Here is a 12,000-nt window from a genome sequence, read left to right as displayed (position 1 = left end):
AGCGTGTCCGTTTGCTCCCTCATTAGTCCAAGCAGGGTTTGAGTCGCCTGCTGGTCTTCCTGACGCCACCTCTCCTCCCGATCCATGTTGGCTTGGTGCATTCGGGTCAAGTTCTCCCGCCACTGGGTCTGCTGTGCTGCCTGGGCTCTGGAGCAGGCTATAAGCTCCGAGAACATGTCCTCCCGTGTCCTCTTCTTCTTATGCCTAATCCGCGCTAGCCTCTGGGAGTGTGATGACAGGCTAGGTTGTGAGACAGTCGCAGATGGGGCTGTGGGAATGGGAAAAAGGGAGTGAATTCCTCAGAAAGATAAATGTAGTTGTGAACAAAGAACATAGTCTTTCTCTGTTAACAAGACCATGCACAGCACCTCTCACATGCGCACTCAGCACAAGGTCGAATTCTCGGCCTTCGCATTCAGTGCCTGGGGTCTTGCACAGCACATTTGAGAACCGTGTCAGGACAACGGAATTTCTGTTGCAGGCAGACATGGTAAGCCGTAGACTTGTGGCAGCTTAAAACTTTAATATTAGCAATGGCCTCATTTCACATTGAAATCAATGTCAGTCCCTGCTGCCAGCAATTCGGCAAGCAGGAAGTCTGCTCCTGTCCCACACCCTCGCGGCTGTCCCCGGGAACGATCCCTTTCGGCTGCCCCTCTCCCGCCTCCACCGCGTGGCTGCAAACCAGCGGTTACAGTTCTGTAAAGGAACGGCAAAGCAGTCCCAACACTAACATTCCCCTACCTCATTCAAAGCAGGTCATCATGAGCGACATCACCCTCATGAGGATCTCTGACAGCGAGAAAGAGAGAATGCTCCGGGAAAGCCTGCAAAGACCAGGGCCGTATGCCGCCATGCTGTGCAGAGCAATGATTCCAGAGTACTTGATAGTCTCGTGGCGTGGCAACGTGTCCTACTACGGAGGACCCAATAAGGCCGCTCTCCCCAAGAACCTAATGCAGCGGATTTCCAATTACCTCCAGGAGAGCTTCCTCGAGATGTCACAGGAGGATTTCTGCTCCATCCCCGGACATATAGACCGCATTTTACTGTAGCTGCTGTAGCAGTGACTAACCAGTAGAGCGGCTTGGGCAGGACAATCATGCAAAACCGGACATTGCTAGATTTTTTTTCAATAGTTGCACTGCCCATGACTGAACCGTTAAGCTAATCAAACTAATCATGAGAAACCCATTTTTTAAATTGTTAATATTCCTGTTCTGTTACAAATAAATGTTTAGATTTTTACAACACTTACTGGCTGATCCTTCCCCAGATTCTGTGTCCGGGGTAACGGCTGGGGAGGGTTGGTAGGGGATCTCTGTAAGGGTGATGAAGAGATCCTGGCTGTCGGGGAAATCAGCGTTGTGAGCGCTGTCGACTGCCTCGTCCTCCTCATCTCCTTCCTCATCTTCCCCGTCCGCTAACATGTCCGAGGATCCAGCCGTGGACACTATCCCATCCTCAGAGTCCACGGTCACTGGTGGGGTAGTGGTGGCGGCCGCACCGAGGATGGAATGCAGTGCCTCGTAGAAACGGGATGTCTGGGGATGGGATCCAGAGCGTCCGTTTGCCTCTTTGGTCTTCTGGTAGCCTTGTCTCAGCTCCTTGATTTTCACGCGGCACTGCGTTACATCCCGGCTGTATCCTCTCTCTGCCATGTCTTTAGAGATCTTCTCGTAGATCTTTGCATTCCGTCTTTTGGATCGCAGCTCGGAAAGCACGGACTCATCGCCCCACACAGCGATGAGATCCAAGACTTCCCGATCAGTCCATGCTGGGGCCCTCTTTCTATTCTGAGATTGCACGGCCATCACTGCTGGAGAGCTCTGCATCGTTGCCAGTGCTGCTGAGCTCGCCACGATGTCCAGACAGGAAATGAGATTCAAACTGGCCAGACAGGAAAAGGAATTCAAATTCAAATTTTCCCGGGGCTTTTCCTGTGTGGCAGTTCAGAGCATCCGAGCTCGTACTGCTGTCCAGAGCGTCAACAGAGTGGTGCACTGTGGGATAGCTCCCGGAGCTATTAGCGTCGATTTCCATCCACACCTAGCGTAATTCGACATGGCCATGTCGAATTTAGCGCTACTCCCCTCGTCGGGGAGGAGTACAGAAGTCGAATTAAAGAGACCTCTATGTCGAACTAAATACCTTTGCGGTGTGGACGGGTGCAGGGTTAATTCGATGTAACGGCGCTAACTTCGACATAAACGCCTAGTGTAGACCAGGCCTTAGATGCTTTTGAAAATTTTACCCTACATTCATTAGTAACCGTTTGCGGGGTTGGCCCTGCTCTACAGTTCTCATACTCCCAACAAATTCACTAAGACTTCCAAAAACAATTTGTTCACTTATAGTTGTTGTATAAATTATATACATAATAAAAGCAGTGAGATGATCGCATTATCTTCACAGGTAATGTTGTTACAATGGTTCATACCATGGGAGGGAAAGTATTTACTATATTAAGTTATGTGGAAAATGTTCCACAATGCAAATAAAAATGTTAAGAAAGCACTTTTAATATGATGATGGAAATAAGTGTCACTACTGGTCTTCTCGTTTTAAGGGTCAGGACATAGAAAATGGGCAAGTTTCAAAATGATTATTGTACACCCCAAACCTGTATACCTTTGAAAACCAAATCCTGCTTACATCAAGCATACAACAAATCCCATTGGTCCTTAGTGTGTTCATTTGAATGCCTCTTTACATATACATGCGAGAACATTAAAATAAATGCATGTTATGTTTGGTTTACTGTGTGATCTCTCACTGGGTTTTTTCTGTTTTTTTAAATGAAAGATATTATGTTAATGTAACATTACCATTGGGAATTTACCTGAACATAATGTAGTCAATTCCAAGTTATGGTTCCCAGATCAACCATACTGTAATTTGGCTCTTTTGTGCATATGTAGCATTTTTGCATTATTTTTAATGGGGATGATGCATAAAAGCTAATAGAAAATTCCATGCTTATATACAAAAGGACAGAGTTATTGTTGCTGTGGGAACAGTAACTTTTTCATGTGAATTCTTAACCATAACATTACATTAAGATACTGTTTTGCATTTAACAGGGATATCGTTAACTTAAATAATAGATACCCAGACTAAATGTACTTCAACAATAACTACATAAATCAACTAAATCCTATTCAGTAACTGCCTTACTTTTGAAAAAAATCCTACTTAGGGATTTTATTAACATTAAAGTTACTGTCACTACAAAATAATTGCATTTGAAGAGAAATCTTGTTAAAGTATAATCTTCAGTTTTGAAATGTTCTGCTAAATAACTTTAAATAAACTATTTAATTGCAATTCCTAGATAAAAATAGGGACTCAAATTAATACAGAATGTGGATTTTGATGATAGCTCTTGCTACGCCTACTGCTTCAAAATTGGTTGGAGCCAGCTTTACTTTTACTATTAACTTTTGTTAATAATGTGTTTTTGGAATCTTTCCTTTTGAGTGCTATTGTAAGTATGTTTCCAGCTATCCTACAACATTTCATGTCAGAACCAAAAGTGGAAAATTTTAAAAGGAGGAAACTTCCCAACCCTCTCAATGGAAAATTAGTATAAAAAGAAAATCAAAGTCAGACTACAATTAAGCTGGGAAAAATTTAGACGGATGCAACAGGGAAAAACCAGATGAAGCAAATCCCTGCATTCAGGCATTAGCCAGGGCTACCTGTTAAAAGGATGCTCAGCACCCCACAAGAACAGCATTCTAAAGGAGACAGTCTACCTAAGATGGAGGAATTGTACTGAGAATACTTTTTCTACACAAGACACGCTAAGTTTTATGCTGGGATGAGAGAGAACATTATAAGAAAAGAGAATTAGCTGAATATGAATGGGGAAGAAGGAAATAGCGTTAAACATCCTGGTCCAAATTCTGCTCAATTCCCCAGTTGCAATTCTTAATGCAGTCAATAGCTGAATCCAAATAACAGAGAAAAACTGGGTCCCCTCTGTCTAAAGAGACATAATTAGAAGTAACATGGTATCCCAGAATCAGTGTAAAATATTTTCAGTTTTTGTTAAATGTAATTAATTATTAAATGTTACTCTCTTTGTTCAAACCCTGTACATACATGAACAGTGAAACTGGGAGTAAACAAAAAAAACAAAAAACAAACAAAAAATCTGTAAAGGATATGAGGTATTGAGAAGAGCTGAGCGAACACGTGAAATGAAGATCCCCACGCAATCTGCCAGGGAGCAATGTATGTCATAACAAACTGTAATTTTTGCAGTAGATCCCACAGCTGAAAACAAGAGAAAGAAAAAAATATGACATTTACAGGTATCAAGGTAATTTCAACAGTAAAATTTTAAAATTCTAAATCCTTTACAACTGTGCATTGTCCGGTAACTGTACTGGAATGAATGAAATTCAGTTTCTATTGTGCTACTTTGTTCACTCATATTAAGGTCCTGGTTCAGGATGATGCTAAGGCATGTACTTAACTTTAAGTATGATTAGTCTCATTAACTTCTCAAGTGTTTAAATTTAGATACATGCTTAAGTACCTAGCTGAACTGGGGCCTAAGTGATTTTCTTTTAAAAGCATTTGTGCTCAAAGAGGGAGTAAAATTGTACCGTTATGTGCTAACTTGGTTATCTTGCTAACTTGTACTATTATCCATTAACTTCTATGATATTCTTTTAGCACCACCAGGGAAAATTGAAGAATAGGCACATAGACAGCTGAAGAATAGACATGTTTCTGCTAGCAGAGATTCCCTTATTAAATTGGGACCTCTTGGATCTAAGCTATATGCAGCCTAATCATCGTAAATTCTCTGAGATTTGTCTCTATCAATTTCCTTTCAGGTCTTCAGCTGTTCTGGTCAGAGAAACAAAAACCACATTCTATTAAATAATACTTCTTAAGAAGTTCTAACATATTCATTTATAAAGCCAGAGCAAACTATGTTGTTCTTTTTACTGTGCATGACAATATGGTAGAAAAGGTTAGAGATAACTATGTTGGGAATAACAGTGAATCTGTAACTGAACAGGTGTTCAGTAGAGGAAAGTGGAACGCTTCATACAATGCACCACACGGCCAGGACAGGATGGCAAAGAACATTGGTTTTGACTTTTGTAAAATGTACATGGCTAGCTCCCTACTCAAGAACAACACATGTCTATTTCCTGAAGTGGTGAATTTTTACCCCCAGCTCCTTCTGCAAAGGCCTGGAGCAGAAAGTTTGTGCTGACTAGACTGGGTCATCAACAGACTCCTATTGCAGTGTTGTCACCTGACAAATTATGACAAGCTTTGGCCTTCAACCAGGGTTGGTATGAAGCTCGCATGCACTGTACAAGAAAATGAAACAGGAGTGTACGCAACGCTTCATAACATTGTAGCAACACATCCTGAACAAGCATTTTGTACCTACTACTTATTTTGACTGGTGAAATGAAAAAACAGGACATTTTAGGCCTCCCAATAAAAGCCTGAAGGACACAGAGGCTATGACTTCACTGCAGAGCTAATTCAAGTTATCTACACGAGTTACTTCTCTTGAGTTAGCCTAGCTCAAGTGAGAGCATTCACCCTGCGAAATAATACTTCATCTGCTGTGTCCACGCTGGCGCTGCACTCATTTATGTGCGACACTAAGACTTGTGGAGGCATATCCCGTTGTTTCTTGCTGCTGCAGCAAGCTGAACCACTCTAATGCATTCTTTTTCAATGAGGAAGTGGAAGAACTGGTTTTTCCTTTGCGGGCACACAGGCGGAACTGTCGGAATGCAATGGAGGACTAGTGGCACTCAAGTGGAGTTACCCTGCATCCACACTTCAGGGTGGTTGTGTTAGCAGCTGATGAGTTGTCTAAACTGAGCTATAGCCTATTCCCCCTGACAGGCCAGTCAACTCAAGATAAAAGCAACACCCCATGCTTTTTGTGTGTGTGTGATGGGGGATGGAACTCAAAGTAGCAGCAACACTCAAACTATTTTTGCTATAAAGACAAGTCCAGACATCATTTGAAAAACCAGGACAGACCTGGTAAAATCAGGTTGTATGGTCTCTCTAAAACAAACCTTCATTACCCTCCCCCAAATTTCTGTTGTGGGGTTTGTTAGTTTGTTTGTTTTGGTACATTAGAAATTCAGGTCTTGTCTACCTTGTTTCCTCTGTAAGACACTACTACACTTTGGAGGGACAAATCAAATACACAACTACAAAATGGGGAATAATGGGTTAGGCGGTAATATTAACAAAAAGGAGCTGCGTGTTATGGTGAATCAGAAATTGAATATGACTCAAAAATATGATGCAGTTGCTAAAAAAGGCTAATATCATTCTAGGAGTTCACAACAAGAGTGTCACATATAAGACCTGGGAAGTAACCATCCCACTCTATTTGCCATCAGTGAGTCCTCAGGTGGAGTGTGTCCAATTCTGGGTGCCACACTTTAGGAAAGATGTGGCAAAATCGGAGAGAGTCCAACTGAGAACAACAAAAGTGACAAAGGATTTAGAAAACCTGACCTATAAGGAAAGGTTAAAAAAATTGGCATGTTTAGCCTTGAGAAAAGAAGACAGAGGGACCTGATGACAGTCTTCAAATATATTAAAGATTATATAAAAAGGACAGGGACCAATTATTCTCCATGTCCACTGAAGGTAGGACAAGAAGTAATGGGCTTAATCTGCAGCAATCTCTAGAACAGGCTTCTAAGGCAGGTTGTGGACTCTCCATTGTGACAAATACAGCAATTTCCTGCAATAATTTTGGAAAATCTTGTTGAATTAAGTTTAAATAGCTTTGGAGTCTATTGTATTATAAAGGCAAAGTTTATGAATTATAGTTACTTTTTAGATGTAGCTTCTCCAGGGCATGGAGATGTGGGGCCAGTGTAAACCCTGGGAAGCACTATGAGTTTCAAAGAACTACTTTATACAATGTGTCAGATAAGAAGGAACTTTCAGGACAAACAAAATAAAGTGGGTTTCTTGAGAAATACCTGGTGGTGGTGTGGGGAATACAAATTCCCACCTCCGGACCCAATCTTTTGATGCTACACCCTGAAAAGAGAACCACTGGCTGGATGATTATTTATTCACAGTATCTGCAGATCAAAGACCCAGACTGTACAAAAGGAAGGGTAACCCATGCATAGGTGTTCTTGTTCTGAGCAAAAGCTGTTATGAACTTGTGACCACAGAAAAACTCCTTGGGGTTTGAAGGAATGAATCCCGCCAGAGCCCTTGTTGGAGTTGGGGGTGATCTCTGGTAAGCCTATTAGCATGTGTATAAGTTCTTTTATAGTTTTTAATATGTTTTCTTTATAACACTTTCACCTTAAGAATAAATGTGCTTGCTTAGAAAGGGCCGTGCGATAGCTTATAACTATGGGTAATTATGTTGTTCATGGCCTTCAAAGAGCAGGGAAAGCACAGACACTGGCTTGGTTAGGCCACCTGGCTTGTTGGGGAACTCACAGTGTAGGCAGGGAACTGTGCAGCCTGGAAAAATCCCGGTCAGGAGGGAATGAGACGTGGGTCTCCACCCAAGAGAGGTGACGGCTGAGGAGCTGGAAGCCTAGAGTAGATGCCCTTGCTGAACCACAAGGGGGAAATACAGGTGCAGTAGCCCTGAACTGTATCACCCATTTCTGGAGGACAGATTGCCCAAACCCTGTCAGGGATCATTTAGGTTTACTTGGTCCTACCTCATTGCAGGGGGCTAAAGGTCTCTTCCAGTCCTACATTTGTATGATTTTATGACTTTGACTGGAGGACTATGGCATTAAGTATGGCATGGAAGTGAAACCTGATTGAGAGTAGAGTAGACTTTTATTCAGGCTGTTTAATCCTCTGGGTTTTTTGTTTGTTTGTTTAACATCTATATATCTGAAATGCTTGACTGAACAGCTCGGGAGGGGGGTGGGGGGGGGGGAATCTATCTTTTCTTAAAAGCTAACAACTCAAATTTGAGACCTTCAAAAACTCAAAGTGAAACTATGGTAAAAAACACAAAGGTCTGCCTATTTCATACTGAAAATCACAAGCCCACAAATCAGCCCAAATGCACTCAAAATGCTGTCAACGTTCACCAAATGGTTCTCAAACGTCAGCAAACATAGTTCAAGTTTTGGGTTGTAATAAAACCTAAACTAGAGGGAGCCTTTTCTGGTTTTGTGTTTCATTCGTTTTATGAATCACTAATATCTACACCGTTTTCCAAAATAGAAGGGACTCAGTAGGTCTTGGCTCTCTGCTGCCTGTCACCCACAACCTCCACTGTTACTTCTGACAGAAGGAGAAAGGATGCTCTCTCCATCCAGCCAGTTCATAAACTCAATGCCCTCTTCCTCCAGAAGAGGAGGACAAATCAAAAAGAGCTGCTCTCCCCACTGGCCATTTCCTGAACTTTCTGCTATTTGCCATCACACAACTAATGATTCTTAGAGATGGATGGTGGAGTGTGTTACCAATTTCAAAAAAATTACACGTAAAAAGGGAAATTCTAGTGAGTTTTCTTATTCTGCAGAACCCCTTAATGATGATGTGGCCTCTAGCACTTTTCATAATGTGACAATATTTGCCAGAGGAGTTGTCACCTTCATTCATTAAGCAACCACAATATAAAGAATCAGGAGCTAAAGAGTTTCCTTTGCTAGATCAACCTGAACAGGTTTTATTCATCACTTGTTTCACCTAAATCAGAAATTATACTGAATACATTCTTCTATGCCTAGCTTGAGAACTAAAAGGATTTACACAGTAATATTATTTTTGCTTCAGAAAGATACTGAAGCAGCTAAAATTTGCCTCTCCAAACACAATCCTCAACCACACAAACAATATCATTGACTTCTACTGGTAACACTCATATATCAATCTTTAAATAAAGATAAGGTGCTGCCAATTTAAAAGAAAAGGTTAAAATATTTGTAAATGACCAGAAATATATAAACTTATACTTACTAAAGCTTTCCTTTTACTTTGGCTGGGAAAGATGGTAATTAACTTGCTCTTGATATGTTTACAGTAATATTAGATCACAAGAATGAAGTCTCCTATCTGTTGTGAAAACTTTTAAAAAAAAAAATCCTATGCTGAATTTGTGCCAATAACACTGGTCTACAATTTTTGAGAAGTCGTCTGCTTCAGAGATAAAATGTGCTATTTATTATGTATTTTGATGTGCTGAATTCAAATATGACACTTAAAACAACTGATTGGCTACTGTTTCTAAGATATTTAAGTTTTTACATTTTATGTCTATGTATAGTGTGTAGATAGTAGAGTTTTAATCATAAATTGGAAACCTAGGTCTTTTCATGTGTTTCATGGTTGCTTTACATGATGATATTTCACCTGTCCTGTTTATGTAACACTTTAAAAATCAGCAAACGGGTTATATAAATAAAATTTATTATGAAACAAAAGGCAAAAAACTATTCTGTACATAGTTTAGTCCTATTCAGTGTCTACTCGGCGCTTCTTGGCTTGTCTCTTGTATTCATTAAATGGAGCATCTCTTGTCACTGTCCAGCAATAGTCTGCAAGCATTGATGAGCTCCATTTGCCCTGATAGTGTTTCTCCATTGTTGCAATGTCCTGGTGAAATCACTTGCTGTGCTCGTCACTCACTGCTCCGCAGTTTGGTGGAAAAAAATCTAGATAAGAGTGCAAAAAATGTATCTTTAGTGTCATGTTGCAACCAAGGCATTTGTATGCCTTGAGAAGGTTTTCCACCAACAACCTGTAGTTGTCTGCCTTGTTGTTTCCGAGAAAATTTATTGCCCTAACTGGAAGGCTTTCCATGCCGCCTTTTCCTTGCCACGCAGTGCATGGTCAAATGCATCATCTCGAAGAAGTTCACGAATCTGAGGACCAACAAAGACACCTTCCTTTATCTTAGCTTGACTTAACCTTGGAAATTTTCCATGGAGGTACTTGAAAGCTGCTTGTGTTTTGTCGATGGCCTTAACAAAGTTCATCAGACGCAGCTTGATGTGTAAGGGTGGTAATAAAATCTTCCTTGATTCAACAAGTGGTGGATGCTGAACACTTTTCCTCCCAGGCTCCAATGACTGTCGGAGTGGCCAATCTTTCTTGATGTAGTGGGAATCTCTTGTACGACTATCCCATTCGCAGAGAAAACAGCAGTACTTTGTGTATCCAGTCTGCAGACCAAGCAATAGAGCAACAACCTTCAAATCGCCACAAAGCTGCCACTGATGTTGGTCATAGTTTATGCACCTCAAAAGTTGTTTCATGTTGTCATAGGTTTTCTTGATATGGACTGCATGACCAACTGGAATTGATGGCAAAACATTGCCATTATGCAGTAAAACAGCTTTAAGACTCGTCTTCGATGAATCAATGAACAGTCTCCACTCATCTGGATTGTGAACGATGTTGAGGGTTGCCATCACACCATCGATGTTGTTGCACTATACAAGATCGCCTTCCAGGAAGAAGAAGGAGACAAGATCCTTTTGACCGTCACGGAACATGGAAACCCTACCATCACCTGCCAGGAGATTCCACTGCTGTAGTCTGGAGCCCAACAGCTCTGCCTTACTCTTGGGTAGTTCCAAATCCCTGACAAGGTCATTCAGTTCACCTTGTGTTATGAGGTGTGGTTCAGAGGAGGAGGATGGGAGAAAATGTGGGTCCTGTGACATTGATGGTTCAGGACCAGAAGTTTCATCCTCCTCCTTTTCCTCGTCTGACTCAAGTGAGAATGATTCTGGTGCGTCAGGAACCGGCAGTCCTTCTCCGTGGGGTACTGGGCGTATAGCTGATGGAATGTTTGGATAATGCACACTCCACTTTTTCTTCTTTGACACACCTTTCCCAACTGGAGGCACCATGCAGAAGTAACAATTGCTGGTATGATCTTTTGGCTCTCTCCAAATCATTGGCACTGCAAAAGGCATAGATTTCCTTTTCCTGTTCAACCACTGGCGAAGATTTGTTGCACAAGTGTTGCAGCATATGTGTGGGGCTCACCTCTTGTCCTGATCTCCAATTTTGCAGCCAAAATAAAGGTGATAGGCTTTCTTAACCATAGTGGTTATACTGCGCTTTTGTGATGCAAAAGTCACTTCACCACAAACATAGCAGAAGTTATCTGCACTGTTCACACAAGTATGAGGCATCTCTGCTCACTTTGGCTAAACAGAAATGTGTCCCTTTGCAAAATCAAACACTGACAAATAAGAGAGCACGACACTGTATGATTTCTAGAGCTGATATAGGGCAATTTGTTCAGCAGAGTGATGTAAGCTTCGTTATGATTGCATCATCCATGACTTCTAGGAATAACATGATGCAAGTCATATCATGTATGACGCAATACCAGCTTCAGCTTGCATCATTCATTGTTTTGCCTAAAAATCAAGTACTGTCCAAACCCAGTCATAGATTTATTCATAGATCCAGTCAAAGATGTATTTTAGACATTTCTGGTTTAAATTAAGATCCCTTCCTTTTATAACTCACTTATCCTCCGCCATTCCCAAGTCAAGGGTCGTATATACTGACCCAATAGCATATCTTGAAAACTAGAGCCAATCAACAATTTTAAGCATCATTTTCGTTCTCAGTGACCCAGAATTAATAAAGTTTGACTACATTTATTTCAGAAACATTTTGACTGTAGAGCAGTGTAAGCAGAAGAAGCTCCATGACCTCTCCCTCGGAGCTGCATAAAGGATGGAGGTTCTAATTCAGACTACCTGTATCCCAATATGGGGTGGGTTATCAAAGCGTATTCTTATTATAACATTTCTTTAAATCTTGTGTATTTTTTACAGTTCACTAAGCAGAGGAATGAAATATTATTTAGGGAATGTAAAGTTTTAGTGTTCCCAGATGTTACTCAGGTGATAGTTTTTCACAGCAACCAGTTTCTTGCTCATCAATTAGTAAAAATTACTAGTATATTCAGTGACTTTGAACTACTGCATTCCTTTCACTGTAAAATGAGAAAGCAGAAAAAATAGATTT

At 41.1% G+C, this 12,000-nt stretch overlaps 1 protein-coding gene across 1 annotated transcript in view; it reads right to left on the bottom strand.

The window, feature by feature from the left end:
• Positions 1-12,000, bottom strand: part of PCNX2 (pecanex 2) — a 248,771-nt gene that overhangs the window by 88,172 nt on the left and 148,599 nt on the right. The window contains exon 22 of the mRNA XM_054021531.1: positions 4,171-4,281. Within this exon, the coding sequence (XP_053877506.1) occupies positions 4,171-4,281 (111 nt within the window). The remainder of the gene's footprint in view (positions 1-4,170; positions 4,282-12,000) is intronic.

The sequence above is a fragment of the Malaclemys terrapin genome, chromosome 3, assembly GCF_027887155.1.
Source record: "Malaclemys terrapin pileata isolate rMalTer1 chromosome 3, rMalTer1.hap1, whole genome shotgun sequence".
NCBI classification, from domain to species: domain Eukaryota; kingdom Metazoa; phylum Chordata; order Testudines; family Emydidae; genus Malaclemys; species Malaclemys terrapin.
Note: the sequence above shows the minus strand (reverse complement) of the source record. Positions and strands in the feature narration are given on the sequence as shown.